Below are 17,469 nucleotides of genomic sequence, written 5' to 3' on the forward strand. Positions count from 1 at the left end.
AGAGGAGGGGAGGGAGTGGCCGGGGGCGGCTCCGCAGCGCCGCGGCCGCCAGAGCCGGGGCTGCTGCCATGGGGCTCCGCAGCGCCTGAGCGCCCGTCCCCGGGCACCGCTCCGCACCGCTCTGCACCGCCCCGCACCGCCCCGGCGCCATGGGCGATGTGCTCTCCACTCACCTGGACGAGGGCCGCCGGCAGCACATCGCAGGTGAGCGCCCCCCGAAAGTGACCCCCCCACCCCCCCAGCCTCCTCCCATCCTCAGTGGGGAACCAAGATTCGCGTGGTGCCCCCCCCCCGCCATCCCACTCCGTGCCCCCCCCCCCCCCAGCCCCAACCAACAACTTTTCGCCAGCTTTATTTTAAACTTTTTCACTTTTTCAATCCCTACGCACCACGTTGCATTTCTCCCCCTCCACGTCCTGCCTGCCCCCCGGCTGTGGGGTTTTTTTGGGGGGTGGGGGGCAGGACCCCCAAAGTGCCTGCCTGCACCCCAATAAAAGGCTGGGCTGTGCGGGGTGTCTGTGCTGGTCCGGGGACGGGGTCGGGGGCTGAGCCCAGGAGGGCAGGGGGGGAGCAGCGATGCTGGCACGCCGGGCTGTCAGCACGGCCACCAAGGGTTTTGCTGGTGCTGGGCTCGCAGAGAAACTTTCCCCTCCCTGGCAGTGCTGGGGGGGTCCCAGGGGCTCCAGGAGTTGGGGGAGGACCGGGGGAGCCCTGCTGGCAGGGACCGGGCAGGGTGACAATGTGGCCATTGAGAGCCCCGGCGGCCGTGCCGAGCGTGCGATGCCCGATTAGTGCCGCCCGGCGCGGGGCGGTGGCCTTTGCACAGGCGTGGGGCTGTCTGGGGCTGCCTGCGGGGACTCGTGTGACCCCCAGAAGAGGGGTCACCCACCCCCCACCCCCGGGGGTGCTACGCCTCGCTCTGCTCCAGCTGGGGCCGGGGTCTGGCACTTTGCTCCCTTAGTTCGACCTCCCGGCCCCTTGGTGCTCAGACAAGCACAAAAAACCTCTCCAAACCCCTCCCAAGCACCGGCACCGTGCACCCCACAAAGCCACCCCCAGCCAGGTGGCACAGAGGAGCACGGCTTCATGCGGGACCCTGCGTGGTGGCACGTCTCGAGGCCCCGGGAGGCTTCAGGGCTGTCGCTCTGCCCCATCATTTCTCCGGATTTTTCTACGTGCACGGCTCTGGAGCGGGGGGACCCGAGGGCTCCCGGCGGAGCCCATCCTGCCTGCCAGGCCCCGCGGCCGGCTCGCAGGAATGCTTACGTGGTATGCGGCTCAGCAGGACGCCAGCAGGTTTGCGAGCTTTGAAGCAGAGCTCGTAATGAGCTGTGGGTTTTCATGTTGCGAGGCTCGGTGCAGCCGGTTTGCGACGGGGGCTCGGGGCTTTGCGCCGCGCCGGGTCTCGCTCCGTGGCCCCGAAGCACGTCCTGCGTTGCCAGAGCACATCCCCGCCGTCTTAACCCCGAAGAGCACGAGGAGGAGAAGCCCGGCCGGGCGCCCAGGCAGCAGTCTGGCTCTGCTGGGCACAACCAGGGCGTTGGCAAGGCGAGGCAGAGCGCCTGCGCCTGGCGGGGACCCAGCGCTGTGCCGGTGGGTTTCAGCCCACACCGGCGGATCTGGGGGCTGTAGGGGATTTTTCACGGATCCGTGCAATAGAGCTCGTGCTCATACGTGTCCTGCCCGTGCTACAGCTCTGAAGTTTCAGGGTGAAAGAGGGGGGACCTGCACTTGCCCTGGGACACCCCCAGGAGGGGCTGGGGTCCGCCGGTGTCACTGAGCACCCTTGTGCTTTAGGTCTGGGCTCCTGGCGAGGTGGGAAACCTCGCGAGCTGGGAGGGGCCGCAACCCGACAGGCAAGGCACGACTTGCTGTCAGGCATGCAAAGCAACTCGGCGGGGAAAACTCAGGGTTTTCCTGCTAGCTCGGCCTGCTCGCTGCTGCTGCTGCTGCCGGCACCCGGAGCCGGGGAGGGGGCTGCGGGCTCCGGGTGGGGGCAGCGCGGGCGCGAGCCCTGCCTGCAGCAGGGACGGGGGCTCCCTGGACTCTGCCCCTTTGCTCTGCTCCTCCTGCAGCCCGCCCGCACCAGTGGGGTCGGTGGGATCGTGCAGGCCGGGTGTGCAGCAAGCCCTGGAGCAGCGGGGAGGTGACAGCCTGCGCCGGATCCGTCCTCCCCGCCGGGAGCAGAGGTCTGAGCATCCGCAGGTGGGCTCGAGGCAGGAGGGAGGTGGCAGTCCCCTCTGCCTAGGGACCTGGGGTGTAAAAAGCCATGCTGAGACAGTGGTGAGGCTGGTGCCAATGTCTCGTGGAGGTCACGAGCTGGAGGAGTGTGACGGGTGTGTCGGCAGCTCAGGACAGGGGGCTCCCTCGGGAGCAGGGGACGGCGGTGTGGCTCCACTGGTCTCCTGCAGCCGGAGCAGCCATGCGGGGAGCAGAGGGATGCCTGGGGACGCTGCACTGGTGCCAGCGGGGCAAGCTGGGGCTGTGCTGACACCAGGGTGGATTTCGGGCAGCTCCTGCCTCTGTTCCCCTCAGGTCTCTGCAGCCCCACGCTGGGGAGCTGTGATGGTGGGGGAACCGGTAAGGGCTTCCTTCTGCTGCCTTCCCTTAGGACATCATCCCGGCCTGAGTCACCCAAGCTTGTTTGTCAACACCCTCTGGCTGCCTTCCTCCTCCTCTTCCTCCCCTCTGTGGGCGGGGACTTGTTCCCGTCCTGCTGCACGGGCTGGAGCAGGGACCGCGTCCCCTCTCCTTGCGCAAGGGCGCCCAGCGTGGGCACCGTCAGCAATGGGGACACGAAGGTGGTGGGAGCGGGGGGGTCACAGAAAGGAAAAGGTTCACAGGTTGTAAAGCCCCCTAAGGTCACCCAGCCCAACCTAGGCTCCCGCTGGGGCTCCTGGCAAGGAAGGGATGCCGCTGGCTGAGCTGCGGGGCTCCGTGTCCTGTGCGCCCTACTGATCTGGCACAGGTCCTTGGTACCCAGCGGCACAGGATGGGTGCCCTGGGTGAAGCTCTCCTGTATATCCAAATAACTCATCCCCACGATCCCCTTCTCCAGAGGGGTTCATGTTGGAGGGCGCGGGGCTGAGCTGTGGCAGGAGCTGGGTGCCTGTGTGGGGCTGGGGTCCCTGGTCCTGGCACCCTGCGGAGCCCCCCGGGCAGGTGGGTGGCAGCACCGGGAGGGTCCTGGCCAGCTCACGCCTTGTTCTGGCAGCTCCGGGGAGTTGCCAGCTCATTAATTGCTAAATAAAGCAGCTGTTAATTTGGGGAGGGGCCATATGGGACTTCCTGCAGACACCAGCCCACGCAGCTGGGGCAGAGGTGACAGGGAGCCCCACCGGTGCTGCCGGACCTGCAGCTTTTTGGCTCGGCGAGGGCTGCCGGGCACCGGGAGCTGCCGATCCCCAGCCCCGAGGCGAGCAGCCTCGTTCTCTGCTGGCAGCACCGGGGCTGCCGTGCGTGCCGGGGGACACGAGCAGGAGGAGCCTGGCTGCAGCTTCCTTAAGCACGACACTTGTCTCTTTGCACCGGTCTTGGACAACCTCCAGGGCTCCGGGTTTAGTCTCGAGGCTCAAGCCCTCGCCTCGCCCCAGGGTTGGTGCAACCAAACGCGGCCGAGCTGGGCGAAGCCCTGCGGTGCCCCGGCTCTGGGTGCCGAGATGGAGCCGGGGAGGTCGGGAGGTTTCTCGTAACGCGGTGCGTGTCTTCTTTCATCGCAGAGTAAATACCTCCCCTGGCATGTCGGGGCCGCGCGCCAGCGGGGAACGGCTGGTTCTGGCGTGCTGGGGCTCACCCGCAGCCGTCGTGTCGGGGCACGGGGCTGCTCGGAGCCAGCGTGTCGGGGCACGGGACAGCTCCGGCTGCGGGGGCCTGTGGGGCCGGCAGGCGGCAGGAGCCCTCCCGGCCTCGGGGACAGGAGGAGCTGGGCCTGGATTGCAGCCGAGAGCTCTCCTTGGGTCCTCGGATCAGGCCCAAATCCTCCCCCGGGTCCCAGCTCTGCAATCAGCCACCCCTGCTCCCATTGCAGTGACCACGCACAGCCAAGAGCTGGCGTTTCCCCAGCCTCTGCCTCCCTCCTGCCCCCAGATCCCTGCGGGGGTCCCAGCCACAGCTCTGCCACTGCCAGTCTGGCTCTGCAGAGGTGACACGGTGACACAGGTCGCCGAGACAGCCTGAGCCCCCTTCCCATCCCCATCCCTCCTATAGTAGCCTGTGACTGGCTGCAGGATCCCAAGGCAGTGCCCCAGGGGGCTCCTCGCTGCCCTCACCCCCCGGGCGAGGCTGGCACCGCTGTGCCCCCGGCTCGCCCCGAGCCTGGATGCGCCCCACGGAGAGCCCGGTGCCGGGGGAGCCAAGGGGAGGAAAGGCCGGAGCAGGGCTGCTGATTGCGAGCAGATTTCCTGCGGAGCTGCTCAAGGACGGAGCGGGAGAGGAAGGAGCCAAACTCCACCTTCTCCCCCTTTTCCAAGGGAGAGGGCAGTGGTGCTCAGCGCGGGTCCCTGCTGTGCTGGTGGGGCACCGTGCCCGTCCCCATGCCCCCGGCAGGATCTGTCCCCAGACACTCAAACCCCTCTGCTGGGGGTGCTCCAGCCCCCGAGCTGGGTGTCCCCGTGGAGGTGGCAGGGGACATGGGGCAGGACCTGCTGCCAGGGGCACAGGGACTCATCCTGGCTCCCTCTCCCTGCTGCCAGCGCTGCCCAGTGCCACGCGTGGTGCCCATCGGGGGTGTCCCCGACGAAGGGACGTGCCCCAAAGCTGGGTGACCCCAGTGTCACTGCACAGGGTGGTGGCTGCCGACCGCCTCTTGGAGCAGGGGCAGCCTGGCCACGGGAAGCGCCCCGAGCCCTTCTGCTGCTCCCGGCCGGGCCCGGGGCTGAGCACCGCCTCCCTCGCTGCGGGACCAGGCGGGTGCCCCACTGCAGCCGTGCCCCGCGTGCTGTGGGGCAGGTGGGGGCGCGGAGGAGCCGGCGCGGGCAGGGAATAGGAAACTCTCCAGCCGCAGGGACAGAGCCCAGAACAGGCTGAGGGCTGTTTTGTTCAAATAACTCTTCCTTTTTTCTTCTTTTTTTTTTTTTCTTCCCTTTGACGTACATAAAAGTCTTTGTTCGGTCTCCTCCCCCGGTGCTGGATTGGGTTTCCCGCTGGCACTGGGAGCGGGCCAGCTCCAGCTCTTCTCCCTGGGGCTGGGCGAGGGGCAGGAGGGGGCCACCTGCTCGTGTCCCCGGGTGGGCACTACCACCTGCAGAAGGGACCACCAGGACGTCCCCAAACGAGAACCATCCACCTCCTGCTGTCCCCAGCACCTGGAGACGCTCGGAAGGCGGGCGGGGATGCCCGCGTTCGGGCAGGTCCCTTTGCCCCGGGGACCCCAGGACCCTCCTGACCCCATGGAGCTGTCGGGTGGCTCCCAGGTGCCGCCGGACCCTGCGTGGGTGCCCGGAGGGTGCTGCGAGCAGCGCAGCGTGCAGTGGCGGTGATTCAGCCCCGGCCGGGGTTGCGCCACGCTGGAGTGACTCCGATCCCGAAAGGCCGGTGCTGGTGGAGCAGCAGCGTGGGGAGGGGCGAGGCGGGGGCCTCTCCCAACCCCTCGTGCCCCAGCCAGGCACCGGTGGGACTGGGAACCCTGCAGGGACTGCGTGGGGACAGCCAGGCTGTCAGGGAGCGCGGTTACCTCTGGTGGTGGGCTTTATCCTGGTCCTGGTGCCCAGCGGACGGTGGGACATGGGGCCGGGACCTGTGCCTGGGGCCTTGGGGCAGCAGGAGGGTGAAAAGGGGCGATGTGGGGGGGCTGCTGGGCCTCCACCCACCTCCCCGCTGGCAGCGGGGGCCTGGATCCATCAGGGTGGGAGCGAAGCTGTGGGGTGGGAGGGGATCTCCTCTGCCCTGGCACACGGGGGCTGCTCAGGGCAGGGCAGGCGCTTCGCACGCCTTCGGTGCTGCAGCCCTGGGCTCAGCCCGGCCACTGCCGCCTTTCCCAAGACAGGCAGGGGCCCTGGACAGGCCCTGGACGCTGTTTGTTATTCAAATGCACATTCCTTACACGCAGCCGGAGCGGCCCAGTTCCTGGGTAGCAGCAGGAGGCAGGCATCTGTGGGGCGGAAAAACACAGCTCCCACCAAAAACGCGGCTCCCACCAAAAACGCGGCTCCCACCAAAAACGCGGCTCCCACCAACACCAAAAACGCGGCTCCCACCAACACCAACAACACGGCTCCCACCAGGGCGCTGAGCCCTCCCCATCGGGCTGGCTGCACCCTGACCTGCTGGGGGGGCTGCTCCCCGGGGCTCCCCGGCATGGTTGGGGGGCACAGATAGAGCAAGGGGCTTGGTTCGGCCCCTGCAGACCCCCGGTGCTTCGACCGTGCACAGGGCTGGGGGCACGGCAAGGAGGGGACGCGAAGCAGGGGTGGTGCAAGCCCCTCTCTGCCCTAAATCCCACGGTGCCGGCACGGCGTCCGGCAGGCTGTTCCTAGGCCGTGCTTAGCTCGCCGTTTCGGTCTCTCCCCCGTGGATTTGTGGTGTGCTGGGGCTCGTCCTGCGGACGCGCTCGGCGCAGGTTTGTTTGCTTTGAGCTGGGAGCGCCGCTGGGAAAGCACCCGGCTGGGCGCGGCGCTGCGAGGGACGGGGAGGGCGCAGCCTCCGCGGGGACAGCGCCGGGCTGGGGGGGACACCGAGGGACAGGGGCTGCCGTGCCACGGCCCTGGGGACACTGGGGAGAGCGGCAGCACCGCCAGCAGCCGGGATGGGAGCACCTGGAGGGGTGGGGAGGTGGCTCTGGGACAGCCGTGTCCCCGCGGGCAGCGCGCTGTGCCCCGTTTGGGTGGCTGGGTTGGGGTTTTGGCTCCCTGGGCACCACGGGTGCTGCTCCCCCGGGGGCTGAGCACGAGCCAGCAGGGCGCTGAGCCCAGCTGCTTTCTCCTCCGAGGCTGTGCTGCCTCATCCCTTCCCGCTGCTCAGCCCCCGTCCTTCTCACCCTTCCCGAGAAGCGCGTGAGTCAGAGGGCGAGCAGGGCTGAGCTCAGCGCCGGCGCTGCCAGCGAGGGAGCGCACGCGGGGGCTGGGTGCATCCCCGCGGCCCTGCTTCGTCCCGTGCTGTGTCGCCTCGTGTGGTTTTTAGGGTGTTCGTTACCCCCCCCAAAATACTCGGCGTGGTTTGAGAGCCCGTCCCACCGGGGTTATCGGCGCGGGGCCTGTCCGAGCACGGAGCCATGCAGCCCGGTGATAGAGCGAACAAAGAGCTGGGGAGGGCAGCCCCCGCCTTCTGTTTGTTCCCCAGCTGGCTCCGGATAAACTTAATCTAAATCCTGATAATGCCCTCGAGCAGAAAGAGGCTGGGGGAGCGAGGGCTGGCCGATTGCCCCGGGGCTGAGGGCACAGGGACGGAGGTGTCCCACCACCTCTCACCCCTCTGAGCTGGTGTCAGCCTCCCCTGGTCCAGGAGAGGGGAGATGCCGGCACCCCGGGTCAGCCACCCCACTGTTCTGCCCCCCTTCTTGTGTTGGGGAGCTGGTGCCTGAGCCCCCCCATTCCATCGTGCTGGGAACCCCCTCCCGCAGCGGGGATGCTGTGCCGGGGCTGAGTCGGGCCCCCACGGAGCACTTTGTGTTCTCTGGGTGGAAGCAGGGAGCTGAATTCCCAAAACACGTCGGGCTTGGGCTTAACCCTTCGGGGGCGGCCGTGCAGGGTGATTTAAGCAGACGAGACGCCCTCGCATTGCTCCTGGGGGGCACCCCTGGCCCTGGTGCAGCCCCCAGCCCTGCCGGGCAGTCCTTAGGGTCTGCGGTGACGCTGCGGGGCGTGGGCACGCACATGGGACCTGCACGTCGTCCCCTGCTTCGTCTCGGAGCATCGTCCCCTGCTCCTGGCGTGGCACCGAGGTCAGCGCAGAGCCCCAGCCTCCTCTTGCGCCATCCCTTGGGTGCTGTTGTCCTGAGGCTGCCCTGCTGCTTTTTGCTAACAGCTCGTTTCGGACACGATCCTGCCCTGCCCTGTGCCCAGCTGCGAGCCAGAGGGCGGTGCTGGTGGCACGGCGGGGGCGCTCAGTGCCGTGGGGGACTCGGTGCCCGGGGGGGGGGCACCCGGTGCCCGTGGGCTGTGCCCTCCTCCCCCCTGCCCTGCTCGGCAGCCGCAGGGTTGCTCAGGGGATGCTGTTGGTTAAGGTCTGGCTCAGCACCCTGTCCCCGGAGTACTGTGCACCCTTGTCCCTGCAGTGCTGTGCACCTCGTTGCTGGCGTGCTGTGCACCCTGTCCTTGGCTGTGCTGTGCGCCCTGTATCCCTGGTGTGCACCCCGTATCCCTGCTGTGCACCCCATGTCCCCGGGGTGCTGTGCACCCTTCTGGAGGGATGCCCAGACACGCTGGCTGTGTACCAGCAGGATCTGGGGCAAGGAAGTGTGCCCAAAGGGCAGCGAGGCACCTCTGGGCACATTCGGACCACGGTGCAGGACCGCTGGAGCACCGGGGGGTGACCTGGACCCCCCCTTTGCCCTTCCACCACCTCCTTGCGGTGTCCCCTGGTGGACCCCCAACCGGGGGGGGCCGGGAGGGCCCCCATTGTCCCGCAGGAAGGGTCGGGGCGGTGGGACAGGACGCGCGGGCAGGGCGGCGTGGGAAAGCCGTGGTGGGGACAGCCCCGGCTGCCGGCAGCCCCGTCCGCACCCGGGGGGCCACTGGCGGGCGAGGGGGGGCCCGGCTGCTGCTTTGGCTTTGTTTGTCCGCCTGGAAGGCGGCTTCCGTCCATTCTTCGCCTGGCGGAGGTGTAAGCTGGCCGGGCTGGGGACGTCCCTGTCACTGGCCTGGGAGCCTACGCTTCCCTGCCAGCACCCCTTCCCGGCTCGCTAATCATTTACCGGCTAAATTAGCAATTAACTCCTGCCCCAGCAGCCTGGCTGCGCCATGGCCGGGCTGGCACGTGGTGATCACGGGTTCCCCGCCACCAGCACGTCCCGCAGGCCGTTGCCACCACCGCGGGGGCTTTGCCGGGTTGGGGACACCACCAAGGGGACCGCAGGCGGTGGCATGGCCCCGCCGGGCTCTGCACAGCGCCGGGGCTTTCCTCGGGCCGCTGCTGACTCAGGCCGTGCGCGGGGACAGAGCCAGGAGAGCTGTCGTCACCGTGCGGGGGACACGGCTCAGCTGGCCCGGGGCGCGGGCTCAATGAGCCTTTTTGTCTCCCTTTTTTTTTTTATGTCTCATTTTTAACCCTGAGCTGGGGGGGAATTCCTCCGTGCCCCGTGCTCCCTGCTGCTGCTCCCGCTCCTCGTCGCAGCTGGGGGGGACTGGGGAGGCCGGGATCCCACGGGCACCCCCCAGCACCCCCAGATAACATCAGAGAGGGCGGCTGCGGCCCCTGAAGGCTGCATCTGCCGTGAGGGATGTGGGGCTCCGGGCTTGCAAAACGGGATGTGGGCTGGAGGGAGGTTTCGGGGCAGTGCTCCCGCCCGCATTTGTCAGCCTCTGTGTGTGTGGACAGGGGCACGCCAGCAGCCGTGGCCACGTCACCTCGTCCCCCGTCACCTCGTCCCCTGCTGGCCGGGGCTGCCGGGGAGGTGCTGGGGGACCCCGAGGGGGCAGCCCCTTGTCCCCGCCACCTGCAGCAGGGGCTGGGGACCGGATTTTTGGAGCCCCCCCCTGCTCCACTGCGCACCTCTGTGCGGCGAGGCGTTAAATCCCATCCCTCTTCCCATTAGGCTTTAACACTTGGCTGCCCGCACAAGGTCCTGATGAGTCAGGGAGGGGAAAAAAAACCCACCTCCAGTCCCAGCTGAGCCGTGCCTTTGAAGGGGACAAGGGGGATGCTCCGGGGCCAACAATGGGATGGGGGTAAGGGGTGGAAGCTTCTCTGGGCTGCTGGAGCTGGTGTCGCTGGTGGCTCCCCAGGCCCAGCAAGAGGGGCAGCGAGGCTTTGGGGTCCACCAGCACGGGCACAGCTTGTGGGGCTGGGTGCCTCCGCCCCGTGCCTGCTGGGCCGGGGATGCTCCTGCGGGTCCCATGGCTGGGGGGGGGGGGATCCGCAGCCCCGTCCTGTCCTTGTCCCCGTGCCAGCCGGCTGCAGGCTGCGGTCACCGATGCCAGCGGTGACCCAGCAGGATCTGACCTCCTGCAGCCAGACCTGCTGACTCGGTGGCTGTTGAAGGCGTCACTCTCATTTTCACATGATTTCCAGGGGAAGGAGCCGCTGGGGCCCCGCACGCTGCAGCCCTGCCCTCCCACGCCGCGCGCTGCAGCAGGCACCGCTGTCTGCCGGGCGCCAGCAGGAGCTGGTGGGGCTGGCACAGGATCGGGCCCTTCCCTTCCCGTTGCGTGGCTCCTTTTGGCCTCGTGGTGAGGAGGGAGAGGGCCCGCGATGCTGCGCAACGCTGGCTCTGCGTGGGGAGCACGGGGTGCTGCAGATGTGGTTGCACAAAAAAAAAACACAAAAGCAACAAAAAAAATCAAAACACAGAGGGAAAATGTGAGGAGCTGGAAGGAAGGGGGCACTGGAGCTGGTGCTGGGCCCCAGGAGCTGGCAGCTTTCTTTGGGCCAGCCCCGGTGCAGGAGCCAGCCGCGCTCACCTCCTCCCCAGCATCGCAGCCAAGGGCCTGGGGCCGTGGGGACGGAGATGTCCCCTGAGGGCCTGCAGGGGCTTTTTGGGTTCTCCAGAGGGCCCCCGGCTGCTGCTTGTGGCTCCGTCGTGCTGCTGAAGCTCTGAGTGCCGGGCACCGCTGAGGGTGCGGGAGCTGGTGCCACTCTCCAGCGATGTCACCTCCGGGCTCGACCCAGGACCCCTGGCTGCTTTTTGTCCTTTTCTTTGCTCTGGAAGGTGCGGAGCTGGGCTGTGCCCGGTGACGGGGCTGGCGGGCTGAGAGCTGACTTCTGCTTTGGGGTGTGCGTGCGTGGGGCTGCCAGCGGTGCTGGAGACGTGCCGGGCGCAGGCAGCTTCTGCTCTCCGGCTTCTCCCCAGGCCGCTCGCCGCCTTCCCAGCCGGGCTGGCACGGCGCTCAGCCTCCCGCCCGGGTGCCCAGGGGCTCGGGCTGGCCCCAGCTGCTGTGGCCGGGCCGTGAACCCTCTGACGGAGCGAGGCCGGAGCGGCACACACCTCTGGGAGTGCCGGCGGTGGCAGGAGCTGCCCGGGGGCTGCGGCCACCCCCAGCCTCCTCCCGAGCCCTGTGCCACTGCCCGGGGCTGGTGCCGGTCCCAGCACGCTGCTGTGGCCGCACGACCGGTCCTAGGGCTGGGCAGGAGCTGCCTCTCCGGGCCGGTTTCACCGAGATCAGCCCAGGTAGGATGCAGGGAGCAGCAACCCCGTGCTCCTCACTCCTCGAGGCGCTGCCGAGGGGCAGCGATCCGCCAGCAGCACACCCCCCCCCCAGGAGCTGCTCCCCCCGGCACAGGCACCCCGTGGGGTCCCGGCACCCTGCCCAGCCTCGTGCCGCTGCCTCGTCCCGCTGCTGCCGCCCATCGCAGAGCCCTTTTGCGGACGCCAGCGAGCTGCAGAGCTCCTTTATCTCGGCGTGCAAGGCGCCACGTGAATCTTAGTCATCAGGATGCCACTGCAGCGAAGGAGGGAAGGAGGGGAAACCCGGAGGCAGAGGAGCAGATGGAGCCTCTGATGAGAGGTGCCAGCGAACCCGGCAGGAACCCAGGCTCGGGCAGGGAGTGGGGTGCTGCTGGCACCCCTCGGGGACCACAAGCAGCCCCCAGCCCCATGCCGAGCCCCTCGTGTGCGCCCTGCCTGCGGCTTTTTGGGCTGCCGGGCTGGGGGAGAGTCAGCGCTCTTGGCTACTTGACTGAGAAACTTTTGTTTCAGTATCTGCAAGTAATTGACTTTTGCTTTCCCATTTACTTAAGACCTCCTAATTGGCCCCGTTGTTAATCAGAGAAGAATGAGTGACTAAGCCGTCTCGACTGCTGGGGGACCAGGGCTCTTTTTTTCCCATGAACTGAAAGGAAATGAAACCTCAGAATGTCCTTCTAAATCTCAGCTGTCAACATCGCTGCCCAGAGCCCCAGCCAAAATAACACATTTTTGGAGGCGCGTGTTGCAACCGAAGTACCTAGTGGACACCAGCGCGCGGAGTAACAGCGGGCTGGGCTTTTTCCAGGAGAAAATGCCAAAACCGGGGTGAGGAATTTCTCTGCTCATACGAGCAGGCTCCTCGTTCTTTGCTCTTAAAAACTTTCTTAAACCGAAGGGATGCTTCAGCCCCAGCACCGTCGGCGCTGACGACACCAGGGGAAGGAGCGCCCTGGGTGGCAGCCGAGCCCCAAACGTGCCGGCGTTCGCTGCCGTTGTGGTCCTGGCGGTGCCAGCACCTCCCGCGGGCTGCGCCGCCTGCCCCCGTCCCCTCCTGTGCCGCGGGGAGCTGCAGCGTGCCGGAGCCAGCTGCTGCTCCGCGCCGGCATGGCTGGCGGCCGCTGCTGGATGAGGATCTTGGCTCCCGCCACAGGCTCCGGGCTCTGCCAGGGTCTGTTTTGTCTGGGTTCGTGCACCCAGCGTCGTGCTGGCTCCCGTGCCGGGGATGCAGGGGCAGCGTCGCTCCCGCTGCCGTCGCCGGAGCTCCGGAGCAGCCCGGTGTGGGTGCAGGCAGCTTCGGCCATTTCCACGTCGTACAACCGGGGCAAAGCTGAGCGAAATTCCAACCCGAGTCCCCGTGCGCCCGGGGGAGCTCTGGGGAAGTTGCCCTTTTGCTGGAAGTCTCTCCCCAAAGCGCTGATGCTTTGCGGTGGGGTTTGCTGCGGAAGAGCCCCAGAAGGAGTCTGGAGATGGGCAGGGTGCCCGTAGGGCAGGGTGCCTGTGGGGCAGGGTGCCCGTGGGGCAGGGTGTCGTGCCGGCAGGAAGCCGCTGCTTCCACCGTGCCCTCCCCAGAGCAGCACGGGTGGCACGGGGCTGGCTTTCGGGTGCTGTGCCAGGGCCCTGGATGAATCAGGCCGTGGGAGTCCCTCGGGCACCTCCAGATTCCTGCGCGCTGAGGTCAGGCAGGGCGGGGGCTGCGGGGGCCGGCGGCTTTGGGGTGGGTGAAGGAGCCTCCTGAGCCCCATGGGGGGCACCCCCAGCCGTGGCTGCGTGCCTCAGGGCTTGGAAAGCACAGTCCCTGCTGCTGGGGGCGGATTTGCAACGTCCTCTCTCATGCATGAAGTGATGGTGGGGTGCAAATGGGCACCTCGTGCTCAGCTTGCCCTGCAGGGGGTTGTGGTGGGGGTCCCCACCTCTCGGGGGGGGTGACACAGTTTGGGTTGTCTTGTCCCCTGCGGCACGCACGGCCCCGAGCATCTCCACCTGCAGAGCGTGCAGCTGCCCAGCACCTCCGTGTGATGTCCCTTACGGGGGCACCACAGGGTCCTGGGCGTTTTAGCAAGGTCCCACCCTGAGCGTGGGGTCTGGGGGGGGGGGGGGGGTTGCCCCCCATTCCCAGGCAGCCGATGTGGGGGCGAGGGCGCAGCCCTTCCTGCGGGGCTGCAGCGGGGCTGCACAATGTGCAGGAAGCGCCGCGGTGCCGGAACCAGCTTAATGTCAGGAATTTCCTGCCTGGGAGAGGAATCCGTGGCATTAACATTAAGGGCCAAAAAAAGACTGCACTAACCCCGAGCGAGTCCCTGGGCTGGCCGGGGAGGGCAGAGGGCAGCGGGCTCGGCGGTGGCCTCGTGCTGAACCCTGCTCCTGTGGGCACGAGGGCATCGCGGCAGCGCCTGCCAGGTGTGAAGGTGCAAACGTGCCCAAACATGCCATGTGGGACGCGGCAGGGACCCAGCAGAGCTGAGCCTGGGGTCGCTTTGTGGGGCTGCCCCACGTGGGGGGCAGAGCTGCTGCAGCCCCCATCAGGACCCGGTGCTGGGGACGGGTCCCCAGGGCACAGCCCGCAGGGGTTGGGGCGGCGGGAGGAGGACGGGGTGGGGAGCACGGGGTGCCCAATGCCAGCCCCAGCCTAACTCTCCCCTCCTCTGCTCTCCCCTTGCAGAGAAGACCGGGAAGGTGCTGGGGGAGTTTGCCCGCTGCTACAAGGAGCAGTACGGCGTAGCGCTCTTCAACAGCGTCCGCTATGAGATCGAAGGCAACGGGGGGCCGCAGGCGCAGCTGCTGCACCGCAAGGTAAGAGCCCGGCCTCATCCTCCTGGGCAGGGACGAAGGCACAACCTCATCTTCCTCCCCCTGCTTCGGGCAGCCCCATAGGGATGGGGGCACCACAGAGCCGGGAGAGGAACCCCCAGGACAAGGTGGTGGACGGGGTCTCCAGCCCGTGGGGCTCTCCGGGAAGGTTTTCTTCTCAAATCAGTGCAACAAGCACACACCCAGTGACAGGGCGAGGCTGGCTTTGGGCTGCAGCCCAGCGTGGACGTGTTTGTGGCAGGCTGGCTGGAGGTGCTCCTGGCTGCCGAGGAGCTCCTGGGAACTGCTCGTGCCCAATAAATTCCCGAGCGAGGCTGCTGGATGCGGGGCACGGCCGGGTGTGCTGGGCTGCCCTTCCCCTACTGCTGGGCACTGGGGGCGGGGGGAGGAAATCCTCCCTGAAATGCATCCATCGCCCTGTGCTGCTACAAGGAGCTGGTTTGGACGTGTGGGGATGCCTGGAGAGCTTTCGGGTTTGCTTGTGCTGGGCTGCTCGAAATCACCACTGGGGTTTTTGCTGCAGAGCCTGGGGCTGGGGCAGTGCCGTGGGGTCCCCGGCTTCCCTGCATGGTGCTGCCCTGGCCCCCGCGGCTCTCCCTCCCCTGGTGTTACCACGGCTGGCGAGGAGAAGACCTCACTGCTATCAGCGAAGCCGCAGTGTGTTTCCCAGAGCCCCTTGAAAAAGGGGTGTGGAAAGGAGAAATTGGCTGAAATCTGCTGGGGTTCCCAGATCCCTGCTGGCCCAGGGTGCCCAGCACATAACGTGGAGCTGTGGGCACCCGCACGCCTCTCCTGGCTGGGAAGGGTGGTCCCAAAGCACCCAAAGCCCCTGGGAGCAGGCGGGTGTAGGCAGGCGGCGTTGAGCATCCCGGCTCCTGCGCCCCTTCGGCCTGGGGCAGCGGGTGCCCTGATCCCCTGGGGGTGGGGGCTCGGCCCCCCGGTGCTGAGCAGGGGGAATTCGTGGCTGCGGGTTGAAAGCAAGCGGGGCCGGGGCCGCAGGCGTGGCCGTCCCTCTGCCTTGCTCAACGCCTTTCGGAGCAACCCGGGGGTTGCATCAACGAGCTCACAGCAGCTGGCTGTCCTCCGCGCCGACCTGCGGGAGCGCACATCCACCGCCTGTTTTCGGGAGGGGAGCACCCCACCCCGGGCACCGGGACAAGTCCCGGCCCTCCCCGAGGGCCGCCGGTCCCTGCACAGCAGGAGGTGACAGCTCCTGGGCTGTCCTGACCGGTGCGGGTGGTGCTGCGCTGGTGTCGCAACGGCGGGCACGGGGCGTGCCGGGCGCAGGGAAGGCGTGGAGGTGCGTTCCCGAGCGGGGACAGGGAGCCCGGCGCCCGCAGGGAGGAGCCGCTCGGGTTCATCGCGGTTCGGCCGCTGCCTTCCCCGGGTGGTGCCTCCCGAAGGCCTCTGCACCAAGCCCAGGAACGATCAAAACCGGCAGCGAGCGGCGAGGCCGGGGGCACAGTGCGGCCCCGCAGCACCGGGGTGCAAATGGGGTGGTCCTCCCGCAAGGAGCCCCCCTGGCTGCCCCTCTGCCTCACCGCCCGCACAGCCCATAGCCAGAAGGGATAGCCAGGGGGGGAACATGGCTGGGGTTCCCACGAGTGCCCCCAGGGTGAGCTGGGTGGGAGCTGTGGGGTCCCCGTGGGAGCTGGAGGCACCCTGGGGCTCGGGGCAGGGTCTGGGGTCACCGAGGAGCGGGGAGTTGTGTCCTCCAGCTTGGCTGGGCGCTGCCCCAACTTGCTGAAATAGCTGTGGAAGCCAGGATGCAAGGTGGTGCCCTCCCTGTCCTTGGATAGAAGTCTTCTAGATGTTTTTTTTTTTTTTAATATTATTTTATTTTTCTTCCCATTTTTTGGCCACCTCAGTGCCTAGCAGCACCTCCCGCAGCCCTACCGGGAGCTGGTGGCCCGGAGGGGGACATCTGGGCCACGGTGCCAAGCGCATCTCAGTCCCCTGCAGCGCTGGCGAGGAGCAGCAGTGACAAGAGTAGGGCCCAAATATTTCTGCCCTCGGTGCCCCCAGCAGCCCGTGCCACCCCCGGCAGCCCAGGCCCCACGTTCACTTCCCGTTTGGTGGCAGGCAGTGGGGACGTGACCAGCCCCTGGGAAGCTGTCCCCGAGCACCCTCCTTCGCCCTCCCCCGGCACGCTCAGCGCCACCTCCCTGCCCCTCCTAGCAATTCGGCACATACCTGCGTGCCCCAAATACTTGCCGGGGGTGTGCGGGGCCGGCTCGGTGAGGCAGGATGGGCAGGATGGTGCTCAGGGCTGCTGGTGGCCACGAGCTGGTTTATGCGGGACAATCCCCGTCGTTTGCTGGTGGGGGCTCCAGGAGCTGGCGTCCCCTTGGCCCTGCTGGCCCTTCTCTGTCCCCATCCCCGCCGGGTTTGGGTTAGGGCTGTCACCACCAGCTGCTTCCCCCCGCAGGGTTTGCTCCCTGCTCTCTCCTCCCCTCTCCCCGTATTCCTTCGAGAAGTGCTTTGGGCAGGGGGAGGCAGCGTGTGCCAGCCCAGTGTCCGGCACCGGGGTCCTGCTCCTGCTGGTCCCTCCTGGTGGCCACCACGGTGAGTGCTGGGTGGCCACCACGGAGAGGCAGCTGCGGAGCGCTCCCACCGCCAGGAGAGCTCTTGGCTCTTGTTTATACTCCTGGGGTCATAAAAATTCCTGGGACGAATTCTTGGCCGGCTCAGCGCGCCTGTCTTCGGGATGGTGTTGGGGCAGCCTGCGCACGCTGCCAGGTGCTGGGCAGGCAGCGAGGGGGTGCCCGGCCGGGGGACGCGGGGTGTCCCCCCCCTGCCCCGTCCCCTGCTTCTGGGGACGTTGCAGCATCACCTGCAGTCGGGCTGTACGTGCCCCCTCCTGCCTCAGGTGGGGGAAATCACAGTAATTTAGGTTTGGGAGGACTTCTGGAGGCCCCTGGTCCGAGCGGGCACTCAGCCGGGCTGTCGCCCCGAGGCGCTGTTTAGGCACTGGGATTTGGGATGCGACGGGGGGGTGCTCCTGGCAGCCCCTGTCCCTGCCACCCGGGTCACCGCGGGTCTCCCCCCGGCAGGTCCCGCTGGAGGACCACGTCATCTACTCGGGCAACCTCTTCCAGTACATCGAGGAGAACAAGAAGTGGAGGAACCGCTTCTGCGTGGTGCCGCACAACTACGGCTTGGTGCTCTACGAGAACAAACTGGTGAGGACGCCCCGGCTTCGGCATCGCCTCCCGACAGGGGGGCAGCGAGCTCAGGGTGCTCAGAGCACTTGATGTCCCCCCTCTGCTCCCGTCCTGCCCTCCCCAGGGACAATGCTTGGGCTTGGACATCCCCGAGATCATCCCCGATGCTTCCCGGTGCCCCTTGGTGTCTCAAAGCCCTCCCCTGAACACGCAGCGTTT

At 67.5% G+C, this 17,469-nt stretch overlaps 1 protein-coding gene across 1 annotated transcript in view; it reads left to right on the forward strand.

Moving 5' to 3' along the window:
* Window positions 1-17,469, forward strand: part of NIBAN2 (niban apoptosis regulator 2) — a 27,324-nt gene continuing 9,855 nt past the window's right edge. Inside the window, exons 1-3 of the mRNA XM_066980644.1 lie at window positions 1-204; window positions 13,938-14,068; window positions 17,140-17,268. Of these exons, the coding sequence (XP_066836745.1) occupies window positions 150-204; window positions 13,938-14,068; window positions 17,140-17,268 (315 nt within the window). The 5' untranslated portion in view covers window positions 1-149. The remainder of the gene's footprint in view (window positions 205-13,937; window positions 14,069-17,139; window positions 17,269-17,469) is intronic.

Source organism: Anser cygnoides, chromosome 20 (genome assembly GCF_040182565.1).
Source record: "Anser cygnoides isolate HZ-2024a breed goose chromosome 20, Taihu_goose_T2T_genome, whole genome shotgun sequence".
Lineage (NCBI taxonomy): Eukaryota > Metazoa > Chordata > Aves > Anseriformes > Anatidae > Anser > Anser cygnoides.